At 42.5% G+C, this 22,252-nt stretch overlaps 1 protein-coding gene across 1 annotated transcript in view; it reads right to left on the reverse strand.

The window, feature by feature from the left end:
* Positions 1 to 2,612, reverse strand: part of LOC149772784 (sodium- and chloride-dependent neutral and basic amino acid transporter B(0+)-like) — a 122,139-nt gene extending 119,527 nt beyond the window's left edge. The window contains exon 1 of the mRNA XM_089947348.1: positions 2,293 to 2,612. Coding sequence (XP_089803474.1) covers positions 2,293 to 2,307 — 15 coding nt within the window. The 5' untranslated portion in view covers positions 2,308 to 2,612. The remainder of the gene's footprint in view (positions 1 to 2,292) is intronic.
* Between the last annotated feature and the right edge of the window lie 19,640 nt (positions 2,613 to 22,252).

A 22,252-nucleotide genomic window follows, 5' to 3' on the forward strand; every position in this document is an offset into this window, starting at 1 on the left:
TATATACAGCCTACCTTTGTAGACGAATGTAAAGTGAATGCAGTTCGTTCCATTAAATTTCTGTGGAAAATAAAACGTCAGCGTGAAGAGTAAAATCATGATTTTCATAATAAATAAACATGTAACCAAACAAAATGACGAATTCTCAAATTTCAACATATTTTCCTGCTTTGCCTTATGGTGTCTATAATGATCTCTTTCATCTATGCTTATAAATTTTCCGTGCGACTGTATTGTATTTTATTGTATTGTATTGTATTTTTGTAATGTATATCGATCGTCATCGTGTCTTCATTGGGTGTGGCCACGTGAGGGGTTTCCTGACCGGTTAGGCAGGATAAAAGCCTTACTCCATATTTGACGGTAACTGCGATGTTATCGAAAGAATTATCTCTCTCCTTCTGTAATTTCGTTCAGTCTGTCTCCATATTTTAGATAAACTCGACAAAACTGGTTCCGAATCTATGATGGCCCTTTTTTTTTCTCTCGGAGTCTTCTATGTTCCTCTATCAGATTCAAGGTTTTACATTCAAGATGAAATGGACACGTTTGGATTCTAAACTACAGTCACATGTACGTCAAATAAACTTGTGTTTTAAATGGGAGAGTTTAATTCCATGTTGTAAATGGAGGAGTGTAATTCAGTGTATTAAATGGGAGAGTTTAATTCCATGTTGTAAATGGAGGAGTGTAATTCAGTGTATTAAATGGGAGAGTTTAATTCCATGTTGTAAATGGAGGAGTGTAATTCAGTGTATTAAATGGGAGAGTTTAATTCCATGTTGTAAATGGAGGAGTGTAATTCAATGTATTAAATGGGAGAGTTTAATTCCATGGTGTAAATGGAGGAGTGTAACTCAATGTATTAAATGGGAGAGTTTAATTCCATGTTGTAAATGGAGGAGTGTAATTCAATGTATTAAATGGGAGAGTTTAATTCCATGTTGTAAATGGAGGAGTGTAATTCAATGTATTAAATGGGAGAGTTTAATTCCATGTTGTAAATGGAGGAGTGTAATTCAGTGTATTAAATGGGAGAGTTTAATTCCATGTTGTAAATGGAGGAGTGTAATTCAATGTATTAAATGGGAGAGTTTAATTCCATGTTGTAAATGGAGGAGTGTAATTCAGTGTATTAAATGGGAGAGTTTAATTCCATGTTGTAAATGGAGCAGTGTAATTCAGTGTATTAAATGGGAGAGTTTAATACCAGAACTCATAAAATCAGTAAAGTATTTGCTAAACGTTCCTTCTCTAAAAGTCGATTTGGGTGTCGATTAATTTTTTTTTCTTCAATGATACCGCGAAAATTCTCGACGAATATAAATTGCCTAAGAAACAAGTCACACTATATCAGGAAAGTAATACCACTTTGAAAATACTGATAGACAATATGTAAAAACAATAATCTTTTTATATCAAAGTGAATATTATTAAGCATTCATTTGTTTCTAGCAAGTCTCTAAATTATAATAATAATTTCTGCATACTCGAGCTTGACCGACTTCTACGTGATGGCATTTCTTGTCGATTTACTAGGTTTAGCTCATACCACCAAACGTAGGAAATGTACATGTTGGTAGCAATACATTATCACAAAATTCAAGCTGCTAGAAAATAACAAGGCTGATTTTATTAAAAATACGGATAACTGTAAACAGGACGAGATATTATTAAGGACGATTCCGCATGCACAAAAGCGTATATAATCTATATATCATAATGTTATCACAATCATTATTTAATTACATGGCTTCAACATGTCTTTTAATAAATAATAACAACCCAATTTGTAATAATAATAAGAATAAAAATAACAACAACAACAACATGGTTGAGAAATAAATGCCAAAAGGCACGCAGAAAATATCACTACGCGAAAAATATACATACAATAACCAAAAAACGAAAATAATAACATTGACCGATGGTGATCTGAGTTTATACAGTACTGGCAATCATTTACAATCTTCTGTGCCATTTAACGTTTGCACGCTTCATTTGTTAATATATTTGCATCATATTTAGTTTTGTTCATTCGTGGTTCTGCCAATCGGTGCACTGGAAACGTTTAATTGTAACGTCATGTAGGGATTCTCCGACGATCCATATTGTATGAAGAAGAGCTTGTTTAGTTCCTGTGTTCTTTCCTATCCTACTGCCAAATATAATCATTTATGTAAAAACAAATACGTTTAAAAAAATACGAACACAGGCCTTTTTTGTGTGAATATAACAATTTGTACATACATCTAATTCGATTCCTTTAGTCTTGCAGATTCGAACACTTACCTTTGCATTAACCATATTCTTTTCATGCACAGCTAGACTTGCTTGAAGGACACCAATGTTGAATTAACACGCGTGACTCAGTCTAAGGTCCGACAGATAGAGCTATCGAAGTATATATTTAACCCGTTAGTTAAAACTTGTATCCAGTCATCTGCTACGCACGCCTACCCTCTACACATACAACCAGTTAGAACTAATGCCGATCACACACATCGAATCAAATGACGGGTTTTACTTGTATCTCTTGGATGAATTTATAATTCAATAGTCTGTGAAGTGCATCCACTAATTGACACACATCACATACATTGTTAAATTTACATGGCGTTGGCACTGTTTAGAGATACCTCCATCACGACAGTCGGGACATGCACGTGGCATCCTTACAATTTTCCGGTCTATTTTTGTTTTGAATTGTCGTCTCGCATGACTTCAAGTGAACAGAAAGCTTGACGGCTTTTACTACCCGTTTCCGGTTGTGTATCGAGTAAGCCAAGGCACCACGTGGTACAGGTACTGGTTTATTGCCTCAGTCCTTTTGACTGACATCAAAAGCACAGTATGGCCGAACCAACGCGTACTATGCAGGTAAAATTAATTAGTCGAAACTTAATCGAGTATATTTGAACAGTTAGTGTGTTGTGGGGTTTAAAGCCATTTTTCAGCACACGATAGGCTATACATGGCGGCCAGTATTAACGGTGGAGGATGAACCCGGATAAACCCCAGAAAGAACCACCGACCCACGAGAAGTTGTTGGCAAGCTTTCTCACATACCTACTTTTCCCGAATCCGAGACTCTAACCCACGCAGAGGTGAGATGGCAGTGATCCGTAACGGAGAGCGCTTTAGACCACTCGGTCACTCGGGGCCCATATTTGAACAGTGGAATAGATGTACGCATATAAACTAGTTACTGTATATATATTAATGAGAAAGCTTGAATAATTCGACGTAACTAGCTAGAAAGAAATCGGTCTCTCATTATAGTCTCTCATTATAGCTAAGGAACCGTCTCGATAAGTACTTACAGGGAAGCATGCGCGTGCCCCGTTCATTTGGATATTTTCATTAGGTTTGTTCTGCCGTTTGAAGATAAACGTAAATTCTAAATAATTCAAAACCACGTCCCCATAAAATGTTTAAAAATAAAGAAAATAGCTAATATCATAGTAATATCATAGACTATCATATCGGGAACCATATATGAATATCAGTCATTCTTTGTTTCCTCGAGAATATAGGAAACTCTTCAATAATAAGATTCCGATTATCTCTCTTTTTTATTGCAACGTGGTGACAAATTATAGCATCATTCCAACAAAACGAATCCACATGCAAGAAAATGTATTTGTTCATGCCTTCAGCTTTCTCAAAACCATGAAAGTACTATAAGAAAACTAGTTCGTCAAGTTGTATATAAAATAGTATTTCAATTTATAAACAATAGAGTGTATGTATTTATCTTTCTGCATTAGTGCTAGTACTTATTGGGGATACTTTAGGGTCTGTAGAAACCCCAGTTAAAAAGTTCGTGGGACTGTTTAGGGTCTATGGGAAATTTAACATGGGGCAAAATCTTGGGGTTGTATAGGGTCAATGGAAGGCGCAGTCATAAAGATGTCTCGGTACTATGGGATCTACGGGAATTTCACATGGGTATGGCACCTGGAGAACTGAACAAAGGAATGGCACTTGGGGAATTGAACATTTGTGACGTCACTGTGTTTATATGATCAGCATGCCCATAAGATAAAGTCTTGTGGTCTGGTAGTTGCACTGGTTGCAAGTAGTTCGCTATGGCGTTAGTATATAAACAACTAAGATATGATACTGCATGGGTGATGTGATCATGAGGTACAGCATCACACCTGAGATTCTGGTTAAACTTGAGTCTTACGCTCGATACTTACTGCTTGAAAGGATTCATCTTTTTCGATTGACGTTGTTAGTAACAATGAACTATCGGTCTTGGACGTTATTCCTTGTTATATGCTGACCAATATCGACGTGACCGTACGGTAAAGTGAAGTGGTTGGGAAGCCGAACTCTCTTCTGATACACGATTTGATAGACCTTCTCTAACGGTCGACATACAATTTAGTGTGTGCGTAAACCTACAATCTTGTTCTGTTCACGGGTGGTCACTTTAAAGGCGATCGATGTAGATGCAGCTGTCCGTGTTAAAGTTCAGGACGCGATGTTCTAACAGTTACAAAGCTTCGTACAATTTTAAGCGAGCATGGGCTGTCTCTTCCGCATTTATGACATTTCCAATTTCTAAAAAGTACAGTTCATTTTAGTAATTGACTAAGATCAAGTCCTCACAAACGACCTAGAAAATGTGTGTAGCCAATAAAATTGGTTCTAACGACTGACTCATGATTTTGTTAAGCCGCTTGCGTTTTACCATTGCTGTACATACTAGTAGTGAAGTGGGGCACCCTAGCCTCAATGGAAATTAGCATTACAGGACCCCTTGGGCAAACCTAGCCTCAATAGAAATTTAACATGGGAAAAAATCATGGGCAAACCTAGCCTCAAGGGAAATTTAACATGGGAAAAAATCATGGGCAACTCTAGCCTCAAGGGGAATTGAACATGGGAAAAAATCATGGACAACTCTAGCCTCAAGGGGAATTGAACATGGAAAAAAAAAATCTTGGGTCTGTTGAGCGACAAGGGAAAATGGAACAGGGTCGGGACCCTATTTTAATAAGGTCCCGACCTGATGGGTCTATGGAAATGGAACATACGAAAATTGAAACAGGGAGGGGTCTCTATTTTTTTTAAACAAAAATAAAATAAAAAATAGGGTAGGCAATTGAAAGTCTATCTCTTTTCGAGAAATGTGGGTGGCCCTGAAAAGGGGCCTTTGGGTTTCTTCTTCTTTTTCTAACTCCTTAACTTCTTTATCCATCCCCTTTTTTTTCCATCATTCCTTTCTTTTTCTTCTTTTCTGTTTCCGGTATCCAGTCCGGGTGACCCATGGCTCGGAACTTCTGTTGGATTTTCATCCAGTTAGCGTTTAGTTTCTCTAGTTCTTCCTTTTTCTTTCTATTTTCTTCTTCTTTTCTATCTTTTGCCCACCTGTTCTTTATTTTCTCCACTTCTTCATCTATCACGTTTCTCATCTTTTCTTCCCCTTTTTTCACTTGTTCAACACTCCTTTTGACAAAGGGCCACTCTGACCTTTTTTCTATCTCTTCTAAGAACCTTCTTACTTCTTTTACCTTCTCCATGGCCTCTTTTATTGTCCCCACTCTGACATAAGGGGGATTTATCAGCCCTCTCAATCTCTTCACTTCTTCTTCAATTAATCCCTCTATCATCTCCCTGGCTAATTTTAGTTCGTTCACGTAGTGCAGACTTGTTCTTAACCTCCAATCTCTTTCAATCCTTTCAACTCCATATTCACCATCCACCATCCAAAAATAAACATGCCTTAAATCATTAAACAGTTGGGACACTTCCATCTTCTTTTTTTATTCCTTAGAATGGCGCGAACGACGAACTTTGTGGGTTCTTATACGAAAAGCGCGGACGTGATGGAAAACATCCCCAAGACAAAAGTTATATTACCTAGATCATAACCAAACAACGCGCGGACGTGAAGGGAAACATTCCCTACTTTTCTCATTTCATATTATCTACTATCCACATACGTGAAGCAGCAATAAACAAACCCCAAATCTACTATTCACACACGCAAAGCATTAAAATGAAACCCAAATCTACTATCCACACAAACATACGTGATCACTTACAAAGCCCAATAATCTACTATCCACACAAACGTACGTGAGCGCTTACAAACACACAAACACACAAACACAAGAGAAAAGAGTCAGTGTTTATATTCACACTACTCTACATACACACATTGGCAAATCGATTACTATTTCTTTTCTAGAGTATTGGGTAGCCCTGAAAAGGGCTGTTTGTTTTTTGAACTCCAGTGACACCTGGTTAATGTTGGCACCTTCCAGGCCTGGCACAACACACACATCTTCTTCCCCAGTCTCCTTTTACTTTTTTTCTTGGGAGTGCAGAGGCGGGATGATTGGCTTCAGCACCCCAATCCTCTGTCTCTGGTATCTTGTAAGTCATCCTCTCTCCTATTTTCTTTTCCTCCTCTTCTCTCTGTCTTCTCTCCTCCTCTTCTTTCTTTATCCTTGCCTCTTCTACTATGGCCTCTGCAGCCAGCTCATTCACTATACGCCTGGCATATTCCAGGTGTACATGAAGTTCAAGCAGTTTTGCTAGTCTGGTGTTCATTCTCTTGATCAATCAACAAGGGTAACTAGACTGCCGAGCGATTTTTAATTTATAGTGAAAGCGCGGACGTGAAGGAAAACATCCCCCAAAACAAAAGTTATATTACCTAGATCATGACCAAACAATGCGCGGACCTAAAAGAAACACTCACTGACTTTTTTATACTACCTATAACTATTCTAAAAAAATTTCATTAAACAAATAATATACTATCCACATACGCAAAGCAAACAAACCCCAAATCTACTCTCCACGCACGTCAAACAGCAAAAAAAAACATTATCATGATCTACTATCCACACAAACACATACACTCACACCACAAAAGAGTCAGTGTTTATATTCACACTACTCTACATACACACATTGGCAAATGGATTGTTATTTCTTTTCTAGAGTATTGGGTAGCCCTGAAAAGGGCTATTTTTTTGTTTGCTATGGCAATCTTTTAGTTTCTAAGATTGCGACGTCCTCTGACGATAGACTTTCTGACGATAGGTCTGCTTCTTCGGAAAGAGAAGAAAAACTCTTCGGTGTCGATACGACAATCGACAAAACCTCTGTCAGGTTGCTGCTGCTGTTGTTGCTGTTGCTGCTCTCTCTGTTGTTTCTGAAGTCTGTACTTCTCTGTCCATTCTTCTTTCTCTCTGTTCATTTCTTCTCTGAAAAGCTCTTCTATCAGGTCTTCAGTGACTTTTAACATTCTCACATTCTCTATCTCTTCTGGCTTCGGTATTAGGCTGTGTCTGACCCTATGCAAATTCACGTAGACTTCGTTTAGCTTAGCTAGTCTGGAGCACATCTTCGTAGGAGGATGAGTCGACAATGGATGGTTAGACTGGAGGCTACACCCGGCTTTAAAGTCAAAGCGCGGACGTGAAGGAAAACATCCCTCCACGGTTTTCGAGCCGGAACGTTCAATGAGTGCCATGAGAGGGATAGTAAGAAGTCAAAGAGCATGAATCAAAATTCTTATAGCCAAACAAAAGACAAAGGCTTTTTGTTTTCAAAACAACATTTTTTTTATTCAAAATCACTTAACACTAACAAACAACTCTAACATTTTTAACAATATAACATCAAACATTTTTTCAAAACACAAACATTTTTTTTCCAACTAACACATTATTTTGGACAAGGCTGACAACGTTGTGAAAGAAATTGTGATTTCCACTGTTGGAAGTCATTAGGCCATTGATGGACACTAAGTTTCCTAGCTTGAGACAAAAGATAAGCATAATGGTCACAAGACCATTGATCTACTTTCACATCGTTTCTAGAAGAAGAACGAGGATCAAAATGAGTCACTAAATGTTCTAAGGAATAACCCAGGCTGCGATGATGCAGAAAATACACACAATATTGTCCACACACCAAGGAATCTGTGCCTTGTAATTTCACATTATTGAATCGGGTGGTCTGCGCATTTCTTCTCATAAAGTCGATGATATCGTCTTCCAAAGGAGGCAATCCATACGAATCGAAATATTCCACACATCCTTCTTGAGGAAAGTAGACGGCTACCCAGTGGGTTCCTGAGAGATGACTGTCGTCCGTGTTGATCACATAAGCTAGATGGTCTTGAGGTTTACGATGAGGGAGTTCATCTTTAGCACAGACGACAGGATTCCAAGAAGCCGTGTACGAGCTGTGGTTCAAAAGGTAATAAAGTTCCCAGGTATCCATGTTTTGTGTGTTTTTTTCTTCTTCTTCACAGGTAATAATAAGTGATCAATTCGATTCTGACTTTTTGCTTGAAAATGTCTGACAAATAACCGTTTCTTCGCTTCGATACGATGGATCTCTTGAGTGGTTAATGGTGGACAAGAATGTTCACGCAAGTCTTTATACCACTGAAGCAACACAACTTCGTCCGAGATGAGACTCCAAGGTTCGTCCAGATACTCGTCCAATTTTTCTTCTTGACTCAGCATCACGCATTTATCGTGTTGAATTTGACTGGGATGATCGTTTTGACATCCATAGCAATCTTTCTTGATCAATTCCGTCATTTTTTCGACCAAGTGTTTGGCAAAACAGGAGACTAAATGGGCTTCTTGTTCTGGCCATCTTGACTTCATCATGATAACTTCTTCTTCCACAGTCTCCTTACATTCCATCTCCAAAGTTTCTCCACTAGGTAAAGAGGGATAACAGTCTTCCATAGCTTCTAATAGTCTAGAATGACTTCTCTCAAACTGTTGATTTCTATGGTATTGTCAAATTCTGCATACAGGAGGACGTTCACTGTTACATCAGGGTCTCGGTTTGCAAACTGAATTTCCACACGAATCTGACCCGATTTTATAGGACGGAAATGTCCCTCGTCGCTGCCTTGGTCTGGAGTGAAATCAAAACCCCACAAAGCATAGCCTCCTCCATAATCGTCGTACGAAATACAGGTGACTGGTGTTGGTTCCTAGCTGTCCCGTGGATTCGTACAGGGACAAGTACGATCTCAAGTAATTCTTCGCGGCACCAAAGTTAGGTTCAAAGGGTCGGGTACACAAGGTCTTGCCATCACGACTGACTTCAATCTTGGACACGCCAAAATGTTCAAACTCAAAAGGGTTTTCGTTGTACATTCCGTTGAAGGCTGAATTTCTGACGATACCAACAATCAAACGCTTGGGTAACTGTCCTTGGAACAGATGATCTTCGATCATAGATCGCTGTCCAGCAGGAATGGTGAACGTTTTCACTTCTACGCGTCGTATCGGATACTTGGCGGCCGTTCTGCTCAATGTCTGACTGACGTCGTTTCCCACTTTGGGTAACACTTCCACACGACGCACGTAAAGTCGGGCTTCTTGAATGATAGTTTTGTATTCATTGGCATGGGCCATCAAATGGAAAGCGGCACTGCTACGATTCAGTCTCAGACGGATATCCACCCCGTTCAGCAAATACTTTTCTTGTAACCACATGTCCAAATGCAAACGATCCATCAATTCTAAACTTGGCCCTTGCAGAATTTTCTTACGACGGTCGTTAAACCCCACATTGTGAGGATTGTCATCTTCTGTTAGGGCTGTGTCGATAAACGTGCCTACACCTGCCGTGTCAGGTTTCCATACCACGCAAGCATCCAGATGAGTATTCTTGGCTTCTTTTCCGTACGTCAAGAGATTTTCCAAGTAGGCACGATACGGGTAAGTATCCATGTTGCTGCTAACCAGTTTGTTATTCAAGTACAAGTCCACTTCGCTGAACAAGGAATGCATGAAGTTGTTGACAGGAGCTACACTAGCATCGCCTTCTGGATTGGTATTGTCCCTTTTGATCACTTTCACTTTCAAGTACAGGTAACTGCTATTCAGATCGATGTAATCTTCAGGCTATCCTTTGATTTCAAACTCGATGGGAGCGGAATCCGTCAAAGAGGAGACGGGGTGAAATTCCACCCATTGGGATTCTTGCATCGTCATCATGGTGGGGGGCATGGCAAACAGGTCCAGTTCCGACTTGGAACAGACGCAAGACTCTCGGTGCACCATTTTTTCTGTGTCTCAAAATTCGAAAACGTCTAAGTCTCGGACGGTTCTTCTTTTCTTTGCCTTTCTAGCTTTAGACGTGTAAAGTCTGGTGAAAGGGTATTTTCTTCGTCGTCTCTTTCTGCCTTGTCCTTGCTGAATGCCTGACTCGGTATCGTGCAGGGCATTTATAGGTGTTTCTCGTCGGCCCAAAAGGTCTTTGCCCGTTTGCAGCAAGACATTTTTGCCTGCCCTCAAGAAAGCTTCTTTGGGGTTTTGTTTGTCAATGATGACATTTTGGAGAAATTCTTTGCCTTGCGTCAATGCCGCATCTTTCAAGGCGTGCAATCCGCGTGTCACCATCGGTTTCAACAACGGGGCCACCGAACGAAAGGCCGATTTCAGCATATCTCCTAAACCGTGTCCTCGCTGTCGAGCAACCCCTCGGTACACTGGATACATGACTTACGAGTCGTGAGAGAACCGTTTTCGAAAATGGAGTTTCACCGTGGCTTTTCCTTTGGTGAATGGAATATTTTGTCCCATATCTCCTTTTATAGCAATGTTGACCGTGTCCAAATACGACTTGCTGACAGGCAAATAGTGAGGATATACAAATTCGCGGTGAACGTGGTAAGTGTTTCCACCTTCCTCGTCAACTGTTGTGGCAGAATCCACTTTGAAAGGAATGATACGCAGTAACGGCACAGAGGTGTGTCCCACCACGTTGTACTCCACCACATCGGAGTACACAAACATCAAATTCAGTCCTTGGTTCAGTTCTACCGGGGAACGAAATAACTTGGTAAAAGACTCGTTGTCGTAAATGATTGGTAATTCGTTTTTCTTGAGCATGGCCATTCTCATGTCCATGTCTCCGCCCAACATGTCAAACAATTCAGGACAAAATAAAATGGACACGATTTTACTCCCGTCAAATTTCATCAAAAAGCGACGAGCTGATTTGTGGTATTCCAGGGTGACACTTTTTTTGACACTTTCCAAAGCTTTCAGAAACACGACATTAAACCTGGAGGCTATGGTGCTCACCAAATGTTGACCACTAAAATAGTAGCCTGGAGGAATGAACAAGTGATAGGTGGTGTACTTTTGATTTTCTGTGCCAGGGGTTTTTATGTTACATTTGCCATGGGTATCCAAGTACTGTTGCATTTGCTCGACATGAACTTCCACATCAAAAAAGTTGGGTCGGGTGAATGATTTCTACTAAAGCCACTTCCCAATGGGCTTCGTGATCTAATGGGATGGTCTGAGGTAATTTGGCCGTGTAACAGCACAACGTTTTCTTGGGAAACACCTCCATGGAACTGTCACTGGGTAAGGTTAAGTAAAATTGGTTTTGGTGACTCATAATTCCAGAGTTCTGTGGCTGTCCGAGGGGTTACTGGACGTCAGAGGAGTGTCTCCGCCCAAAATGGGATTGTTGTTGTTGTTATTGGAGTGGTGACTGACACTGGTACTGGACCCAATGTTCCCGTTGTTCCCGTTCGAAGAGAATTTCAGGGAGGGATTGGGATGCAGGTAACCGATGCAGCTGCTCAATAAAATGGTCCACAATTGTTTGTCTCCCTGTTGCAAACTTAAATTGGCGACGGCTGCCCCGATGACACAATACACCCCGAAGATGTGGCAGAAAAAGACGATTTGCGTTTTAGGCACACGTTCTCCACACCACACCCACAAAGGTTGTTTTTGTAAATCTTGCAGCGAAGAACTAGGTGAAGGAGTGGTCGACGTAGCTGCATCTGTGTGAAAGGACATGATGGTCACTTCTTTTTATAGTCGATGACTTGCGAAGCGTCGATCCAAGAATCAAAACTGGGTGGATATCCTTTCCAACGTACTTTGACTTCTTTGACACGTCGTTTGCCCACATTACGGGTTCTGCGTTCGAGAATGCTTTTGATGTCGTACACGTCGTCTTCTTTTTGGTGACACGTTGTAACTCGGGTAAGTAAAACGTTCCTTTGAGCACTTCTCCGTTCATGTCTTCCAATTTACAGACGGCAGGATCACGGCCATGCACTCGTCCAGTGACACGAAACAATTCGGTAGTCTAGTTAGGTAAGTAACCTTTGTCGAAAGTGCGTTTGGTTTTGATAATGCGCACCCAATCTCCTGCGGTCAACACTCCACTTTTCTTGGGGGCAGCCCTCGTCGGGGACGTACCAAACAGGCGCTCAAACACCAGCACTTCGTTGTCGGGAGTCACTTCTTGCGGGGCACGTCCGATGCTTCGATGGTAAGATTGGTTGTACGCTTGCACCAGGTGCGGTAAGATGTCAATGTACTTCAGAGTGTGGTGATGCGTACAATATTTCCACATACGTTCTTTCAAAGTGCGTTGAAAACGTTCCACGATGCTGGCTTTGGTTTCGGGATTCTCGGTGGTAAAAAAATGAATGTCACGTTTCTTTAATTCTTTTTGGAAAGCTTGGTTCAGAAATTCGGTGACTTTGTCCGTTTGCCATCGAAGAGGGTGACGGCCGCTTTGTTTCAACACTCGTTGCAGGGCTCGCACTAACTCACTGCTCGATTTGGAAGTCAAGGGCACGACCCAGGCAAATTTGGAAAAGACGTCAATGACACATAACAAATATTTGTAGCCGCGATTGTAGCTGGCCAAATGAGAGACATCGGCTAAATCGGCTTGCCATTGATGATCGATGCCTTCCACTCGGGTGCGACTTCTGGAAAACTTGCGTCGAATGGGTTTGTGTAAAGTATAGGTAGCTTGTTCTTGTAACCATCGTTGAACTTGAGGTAAACGGAGACTTTTCAGTCGCGTTTTGGCAGCACGATACAATTTTTGAACTCCTGCGTAACCTGCAGGATGGGAGGGATCGTAGTAAATGCTCGCTAACACCTTCTCTATTTTTTTTGTTTCCTAATAAGGCACCCACTCTTGGAAGATGCTACTCTTTTCTCTTGGGGTATTTTCTTGGATTATAATGCTTTGCGTGTGCGACCGGCAATAGGTGTGGAGGAGGAGGAGGAGGATGCCTGAACAGGGGATATTTTTTCTTGTTTCATTTCTGTCATCATCTTTTTAATCCATCCAATTCTGGAGGTAGGTGGTGTTGTTAACTTGCGTACTTTTTCTGGTGCAGTTTGAAACCCTTCTTCTTCTTCTCCTTTTTCTGTCTTGGTCACTGGTAGTGATGGTAGTGGTACTGGTAATGGTGCTGGACTTTTCATCAAGGTCTTAAAATCTATCAGAGTGGGAAGAGCTGTTTCGTCTAAAGCTTTCTGGTGAAAGAGTTGCAGTCGTTGCAAGAGTTGACCGTACTTTTGCGATTTTTCTGTTTCGGACAAATCTTGGCGATCCATTAATGACTGCAATTCGTGTTGTAACTGGGACATCTCGCTCAAATGGGGATTGGGAGGTAAATGCGGGGTGCGTTGTTCTTGCCAACGATGGTATTCCATCCATCGTTTGTAAGGCACTAAAGCTAGTTTTCGTCCTTCCATGGGGCTGTCAGGGGTCGATTCTGAGATCTTGGGACTTCAGAGGGTCTTTTTATTTTGCTCCCATCAGTCCTCCCAACATGGTTCCCAAGACTCCTTTCAGTAAGGGGCCTAACAAGAGGGGTAAAATTCCTCCACGTTGGACCAACATCTTCTTCTTTTGACGAAGGGGGATTTTCTTTTGAACCATTTGGCGAAGAACGTGACGATGTTTGCCTAAGCATTGTTTCTGGTGTTTGGACAAAGGGATCGTGCCTTTCAAGACGTTCAAACAACATTCGCACACGGTATCGAAGACCTCTTTGGAGGCTGTTTGAATGAGTTTTTTTCGTAGGGGTGGAGAAGCTCTGGACAGGACAGATAACATGTCCCCATGTTTGACTAAACGTGGTGGCAGTCCTTTCCTTTCCTTTCCTTGGGGTTGTTTAGAAGAGGGATGTTTTCTGGAGGGTGACATCTTCAGGAGCACCAAAACACTGATACCCTACTTGGTCACACACCTTTTTTATACTGGAACGCGTCGCCAACTGATTGTCTTTACGTCGTATCAACTTCAGGACAGGCATGACACGTCGCGCATGGGTACGGAACGGACTAAATCGAGTAAGTTCTTGCTTGGACAAATCCAGTAAACTTTGTAACATGCCCGATCTTTCTTGAACTTTGATTTTGGGAGCAGGTACTTTGTGAGCAGCAGCCACTGCCACTAAATTGGAGGGTCCTGCCACTGTGGAAGTTCTTGGGGTCATCAACGGAGAAGTTCTTGGTGTGATCAACGTCTCCAAGTACTCTTCAGTTCTTGGTGTCATCAACGGGGAAGTGGATGAACTTGAGGCTGCCAGAGACGCGGTCACCACCGTGGCAGGTCGTGGTTTGCGAGTGTAAGATTGCGTCCTGTCTGAAGTGCCTCTCTTGCGACTAGTTTTCTTCTGTGGTCTTTTCTGGGGACTTTTTCTCTGCTTCTTTTTCTGGGGGCTTCTTTTCTTTTTCCGGGGTGGTGTCTGGTAAGAGGAGGGTCCCGCTACTGGAGAAGTTCTTGCAGACACGGATCTCCTTGGGGACCTGGTCTTTTTCTTCTTCTTCTTGGAGCTTCGTTTTATTTTTTTCTTGGGGAGAACTTTGGGGGCATTAGGATCCCATCTTAAGAAAGAGCGAATGATGACCCCTCCTAGAGTACCGCTCCCTCCAGGTTTCAAAATGATTTGTTTTTTGGTTTGAGTGTCGATGCGGGGATCGGCCAGTTGGGTCAAAGCGACTTTGTTTCGATCGAAAAAGCGTTTGGTTTGATGAGGAATCTGAATGATCCCTTGTAGTAACTGACGTGCCGTCACCGTGAACTATCGTAAGACTTCTTTGAGACTAGCTTCTAACACACGAGCTCGTATTTGTGGATTTTTTTTCTCGACTGATGCCATACAAGGCACGAATCAATTTGACGGGAAGATGCGACTGAAGGGACGTCATGTTCAAACTGTGTGTGAGACAGACGAAAAGTGTCTGAGGTTTTTATAGATTTTTTTGTGGAGAGAAGTTAAGTCGAGGACGGAGACGTGTACAGGACAGGCCCTCCGTCTTGGCCCCAGTGATGAAACAAGTGGGTACGAAATCGCAAATCATCGGGGGTCGTAGGTTTCAAATCGACGAGTAAATAGTCGTGTGGAGTTTGAGTGGCATCGTCGTACGCCTGAGTTAGCCAAGGCGTCCCTAACTGTTTGGCTAAGGCTTGCACTTGCGATTTATCTCGAGGGCTTTTAAACAAGACCACGTAATGCGCATTGAGACTGATGGTGCGATGGGCTTTACTTTGTTGAAACAAATTTTGGGTGATGTAAACGACACTGGCATTACGGTGATGCCCTTTGCGCGTGAACCACAGTTTAATTTCTTCTTCGTCTTCTCCTAACATGTCGTCGAAAATGACCAAATGGGTTTGACGGGAGTCAGAGACGATGCCGTCGTCTTCTTTAGGAATGCCTTCCACAAACACGATGGAATCGCCTTGACTTTCTCGCAAGAGGCTGTACGCCCATTGCCACTCTTTGTAACACCACACGATGCGCTGAGGTGGTCGATCGATCAAATGATGTTTATGTTCGATCAAGCGTTTGACGAATTCGGTTTTGCCTGAACCGCTAGGTCAAGCAATGAGCATGTTAAAGGGATGGCGAAGATACAAAGCCTCCCAACTGGCACGATCTAAGTGTTCGTCGATGACTTTGACAGTGGAGGAAGAGGGAGCAGAGACAGCAGAGGTAGCCATAGTGTTAGGAATGTCACTTGTGACACGAAAACAGACAAGACAAGAGTTTATATACTTTTTCAGAACACGTTTATTGAATGTTTTAAACATGAATACGAAATACAAAAATACATAAAAGCCAAAGGCTTAAGTACAAGGATAAAAGGCACATCAAAACCATTAACGTGGAATAAACACAAGTGTCTGTACAACATGTTTTGGGTAATGTTCTGACCAGTTCTATAGGGGGTAAGGTCACACAAGTGTCCTCCCGAAAGGGTCTTTCAGGCATGTACACGACAGTCCTGGGTGACGGGTTCTTCTGGTACTGTCACTAACACAGGTTGAAAAGTAACTTTTTTCCTTGAACAACTCTCGTGCATACTGGGCCACTTCTTGGGTCCAAGCCTCAAAACCCCCATTTTTCCAGTCACGGACATCTGTCCAATGGGGGTGTAAGTCACAAGCTACACACACATCGTCATACACGTCTTGGGTAGCTAAACGTTGACGAATGTTTTTTTCCCGTAGAGGTCGAGAAGTATCCAGATGAAAACGTAAGGCTTTGAGCAAAAGGAATCTCTCGTGACCATTTAAGGACATTTGGGTGGTAAGTACTGTTCGTAAGGAGTCCACAAGGAATCGGCTGGTAAACGAAATCCCAATAAACAAGTCACTAAGACACACACTATGCGTCGACCCAAATTGAATGGATACAGTTCTTGTAATAATTGATGGCAATGATCCACGGTTTGAGTATGGTCATTGAGTTCCTTCCACGGAATCTGTTCAATCACTTGTGACATAAGCCGTGGCATGGATTCCTGATTTTATAGTCTCTTTATTTCTGAAGCAATAAAGGTACTTTCTAACTAGACATCTTCGTTCTCCAGTAGGGAATCTAAATCTTGCATACTGTAACCTACACTTCAGAGTTTGTTTAGATGTTTCGTCTTCCGCTAAGCAGATTCCACGTAAAATATGTTGGTAATCCTTTAACTCGTCTTCCTCAATTCGTTGCTCTAGGTGAATCTCGAAGTAACCAAAATTACAAACATTTAGTTCGTTCACTAACTGAAAGTGTTGAACAAGGTCTGACCACTGAAACAATTTCTGACGAATCAGTTCTTTTATACCATTCAGGTACCAGTGGTTCAAACACCGGTGACGTAACGGATGCAACTGTTCTTTACGTTTGACTTGTATTTTGACCAGCTCTCGATAAATGCGTTCTCTCAACTCCACAGGCAAGCCCAAAATGTTCTCTTGTAAAGTATCCATAAGTATATACACTGTTTTTGAAATCCTTGGGTGGTGGCCAATAGCCTCGTTTACCTTTGTGCCTGATGTAATATCCACTCATAATCAGTCTTCTTATACTTTGGAACAGAGCATAATTTAAAAACGGATGAATAACTTTGCGATTGCGTTTCACTTGTATTTTGATCAGTTCTCGGTAAATGCGTTCTCTCAACTCCACAGGCAAAGCACGAATGTTCTCTTGTAAAGTATCCATGAATAGGTCAGTCCGTACAATTCACAATCTTTTCCTAGAGCAAAAGTAATCCACATAGTAAGTAATTTCTGACCACTGCCATTCAGGGTAACGTCCAAGAATCTCACTGAACTCTTTTGATGTAAACGGTCTAGAGTAATATAATAGGACGTATGCACACTTGACCCAAAGAAATCTAACACACTGGTTGACTTTTTTCACTTTCCTCTTATGAATTTCTCGACACAAAAGTTCTACAGTGACCCATTGAGATTTCACTCTGGCAAGTCCCTGCCAAACTTCCTTGTAAATCTTCTCTTGCAGTTCTTTAGGTAATGATTCAATATCGTTTTTGAAATGAAGTTTAAATACTGGTCTCAGTGATGTCCAACATTTGATTCCTAACCAATCTGGTTTCTTCTTCAACGACATGGTAAGTTCCTTCAATGTCTCGGTCCCACTAAGGGTAAGCAATGACAATTCGGTGACCAACGAGCATGTTCTAGGTAGGCCGAATCTTGCGGTTCCCAGTGGTAAAGTGACACCGCAACTGAAGCACTTGACTTTATCCCCTTCGCCCAAGTAGAAAAATCCGGCTCTGGCTAATTCTTCGGGGGTCGGTCCTCCCAGATACCTAGGCCATTTTCCTTTGAACGATTGAAGACGATTTTCAAAGTCGCAGCATTCCGACAAACGCACAGGAAACGAATATTCGTCTTTCACAGGTTCGTTTTGATGAGGGTTGGGTGACATGGACAGGAGTTTGCTCAGGGCTGGATGACATCCGTAGGGAGGTAGACGTGAAGGTAGACATTCACCTTTAAAACGAAACCCAGTAAAGTGTCCAAGAGGACGAGTGACATCGCTTTCGCATCCCTCAGGTTTGACACGCACAGCATCACTTTCCATGATAGGGGTAGTGAGAATAAAGTTCCCATGATGCTTTACGGCATCGCTAAGGTCACAACGTACAGCATCGTTCCCATCGCAAGGCTCACAATCACATTCCACTTCAGAAGCCCCAAACTTGAATTGTGCCTTTCTGAACTTGTTTTATGTTTCTCTGAAAGTATTCATCTTCTTCGCTTGGTCTTGGTAGTCACAATGAACTATCGATCTTGACCATAACCCTTTTTATACTAGTCGCAATGCATTCTCAAGCTTGTACATCGTTCCTTTTTTGTGTCTAGTTTTGGAAGGTACCGTCTCTAAGGTACCATCATAATTGTACCGTAGTGTGATGGGTGGAAAGGCCATAGAAAGGTTAGGGCAGTGCGGAGACCATCGAGTATGTTCCAGAATAGCTGAATCTTTATAGATACATAGATCCATTCGTAACTTCAGTCCGCAAGCGAAACACTGTACTTCGTATCCCAATCCAGTCTCAGGTCCCAAGTAGACAAAAAATCCTGTTCTAGCTAAAACATGCGAAGAAGGTAATCCTTCCCTATCCGTAGGCCATGCTTGAAACGTGTCCAATCCACGGGCACAATCACAATAGTCAGGTAAGAAGACCGGAAAATGGTAGGGTTTGAACTTGGAGTTCTCACTGGATTCTTGCTGTGGTGAAGTCATCCTTCTGGTGGCTATCCTCTTACAGCCAATGGTTTATACCGACATGTCCATACGGTAAGGTAAAATGATTGGGAAGTCGCACTCGCTTCTGGTACACGATTTGATAGACTTTTTCCAAGGGTCGACTGACGATGTGGTGAGTGGGTAAACGTACAATCTTGTTCGGTTGATAGGTGATCACTTTAAAGTGTTCATCTTCTCTAGACTGCAAGGCTTCTTTCAATACCCCAAAGTTGACCACACGACTGGTACGATAATTCAGAGTCAATCCTTTCACTTTACACGTCGTGTGCACTTCTCCTTGTTTGTCCAAGTATTCGTAGCCGTAATTTTTGGGACCACCACTGACGAAACTTAGAATCTTGTCGTCGGGATGCTCGTCTGTCCAGGCTCCTAAACGGTCTCCTTCGATGTCAGGGTGCTGTTGACTCGGGTGATGGATGTAAATGCAACTGTCCGTGTCAAAGTACAGGACAATTCCCCTAACAGTTCTAAACCTTCGTACAATTTTAAGCGAGCATGAGCTGTCACGTAAGCCGCATTGATGACATTTCCAAAGGGGTCGTCTTGTACAAAGTCCAGATCTTCTTCGTAATTGACCAAGATCAAATTCTCGCGAACGACGTCCACGTGTTTCATGAATTTGGTCGTGAATCATCTGGAAATAGCGGGAAGGTTGGGTCAAATATTCCGTCGTGGGTAAACACGGTCGTTGTGCCATTTTTCCCCACAAACAATTTAACATCACTTTGGCAAACGATCGCCTGCCTTCGTTTTTCTCGATGTGATCTAAAGAGATGCCTTCTTGTGCCCAGTATTTCTCTTTGAATGTCTTTTGGTCTTGGGGAGTGTGACACCAGGACGGATAGCCGCTGGCTTCTTGCTTCAGTTTCAAAAAGGCATCCACGTAGTCTGCGAAAATGCCTTTCTGCGTGGGGTCACCCTGGTGGTATTGTTGTGTCTTGGGAAAGTGGCAAATTTCGTACACTTCTAACAGTTGGTATCCCATGTCCAGAGCTTTGAACAATTCTACGCTGACCCACGTCCCCGTCAAGGCCCGTTCTTCCTGGGTGTGATGACAAGGTTGATCTTGGTTGCACGTTTCCGCACACGTACGGCACAAAGGAAACATCAGTTTGCCTTGGCAATGGTGAGGTAAGACGGGATGGTACAAGTCCGTGGGAGGCAAAACTTTGCACTTGATCAAGCCTTCGTATTGTCGAATGTTTTTCAGGTCGATGTGTTCGGTGAACAATTGTGGGTGCCCTGCAGGAAAGCGACAATATTTGCACACGTAGGGATACAGCGAACACACGTCCAAGTATTTGATTTCTTCTCCTTTCTCTTCGTCATCTTGGTACAGCAAACAGGTGGCATTGGTCCTTCCTCCGTACAAACCATCCCTCGGGTTCAGGGGGTCCATGAAGTGGTAACTTTCCACGATGCGTTTAAACTCGGGATCGGTTTTCAAACGGTGATCGTACTCGTGTTACCACAGTTCCACCACTTGGTATCCTTCCTGTTCTAACTTTAGACGCCGCTGACAAGTGGCCTGGTACAAGTCTTCCATGGTTCGTTGTAAAAACTGATTTTTAGTGCTACGATCAGGGTAACAGACGGGACATCTGTGAAATAAGCAACCGTTAAACTCGTACACGATCTTGGGGTTTTCTAAGTCCCAGCCATCGACCGAATGCGTTCCGATGGTCTTTTCGCCCCCTCCGTTGCGGGCATGCTGAATCCACTTGTCTTCCTTGTCGAACAAGTAATATAACCAGCGTAGGGCTTTGACCGAGTATTGACGTTTGACATAGTTGGTCGTTTGAGGACTGATGACAGCCACGGTGTTTTCAGGCATGAATCGTTGGCGGTACACTAAGGAACACGCGTTGGCAATGGTGCAAGCTTCTTTCAAAGGATCGACCCCTCCGTGTTCAATGAACAGTTCTCGAAATTTTCCACAGCAGCGCCGTAAAATGTCCACGTCGGAACGACAATACTTTAGCATTTCTTCCTGAAAGTCGAAAGGGTTTGAGGCGTGAGCCTGGTACCAAGCGTAGAAAGCGTCTCGTTGTTCGGTACGCATGTTGTCAGGGTCGTAATAGTGAGCCTCAGGCAAATGGGGTAGAACGGCATGTTGATTGGCTTCCGTATTGAAAAAGTGAGGAAAATAACCTTTAGCCATTTCTGTCATTCCAAACGTTTTAGGCATTCGACTCAAAGGCATGGCCAAGTAACTCATCGAATCTTTTAAACTGTACTTGTCCCACTTGCATGAAAATGATTTTGGCTCCGTTCAAAGTCACTTTAAGACGCTCGGTGCCATGTTCCGTATAGTATCTGAGAAGAAACTGTCCATCGTATCCGGAGAAATTGTGAGCCATCACCGTGGCATGACGATGACAATCTCCGCAACGTTCGATGTCCTCTTGGCTCCACATCTTGTCGATGGGGTCTAAGACCCATTGTGCGAAATCGGCTAGCGTGTTCGGTCCTCGAAAGATTTTTTCACGCTCTCCAGGAATCTTACTGCAGTAAGGGCAATGACTCACGATAGGTTCTTGAATGCACTTTTCGCGCGCTCGATGAGCCACGCAGAAATTAGGAATGTGAATACCGGTCTCTTGCATGCATTCGAAATCGAAAAAGATGAAATTGCCTTTCTTCTTGTGTCCATCCTCTTTCTCTGGTTGGGGTTGGTATTTTTGCACGTTGCATTGGTGTTCCAAGTCCACGATGTGGTGACAAATGTGACATTTTTTCTTTCCTCGACATAGGTGTGCCTTAGTATTATTGGTACATATGCCTTGTCCACACGTGAGGCACAATCTCAGCAGTTGACAAGCGCATTTCTTCTGTGAACCTTGCGTCTTCAAATGCTGTTGGTAACAGGCAGGGCTGACAAACGTGCGCAGACAAGTGAAACAATGCACTGGTTCTTGTCCTTCACTCTAACAGGTTGGAGAGGCCAAACATCCTGAGCATTTCAATCCACAATGTTTGTGTTGCTCTCGATTGTTATAGCCATAGTCACATTTCTCACAGTAATAACTGTATCCCAGGAATCCAGTAATAGTGGTAATGGTATCGAAATGGTCATCGTGATGATAGACGTGAATGTATTTTCCATCCTTAAAGTCTTTCCTTCGAAACAACAGAGGCCCACGCATTTCTTGAGGGTGCACTTTCAAGGTGTAGCGTGGAGCTAGGGCATCTTGCAATTTTTGCATCTCAGGAATGCCACAGGGTTTGTCTTTGGGCAAGCCAGCTTGTTGTAACAGGAGTTCTGCTTCGTTTCGTTGTTTGGCTCGGTCCGATTGTCGAATAGTTTTCCAGGCTCTTTTCCATTCTGCCGTGTCGTTCTTGTTGACATATGTTCGTCCCACCACGATGGCCCTGGCTAAACACATC

Source organism: Sinohyriopsis cumingii, unplaced genomic scaffold, assembly GCF_028554795.1.
Source record: "Sinohyriopsis cumingii isolate HCF-2022 unplaced genomic scaffold, ASM2855479v2 utg001176l, whole genome shotgun sequence".
In the NCBI taxonomy this organism is placed as follows: Eukaryota; Metazoa; Mollusca; class Bivalvia; order Unionida; family Unionidae; genus Sinohyriopsis; species Sinohyriopsis cumingii.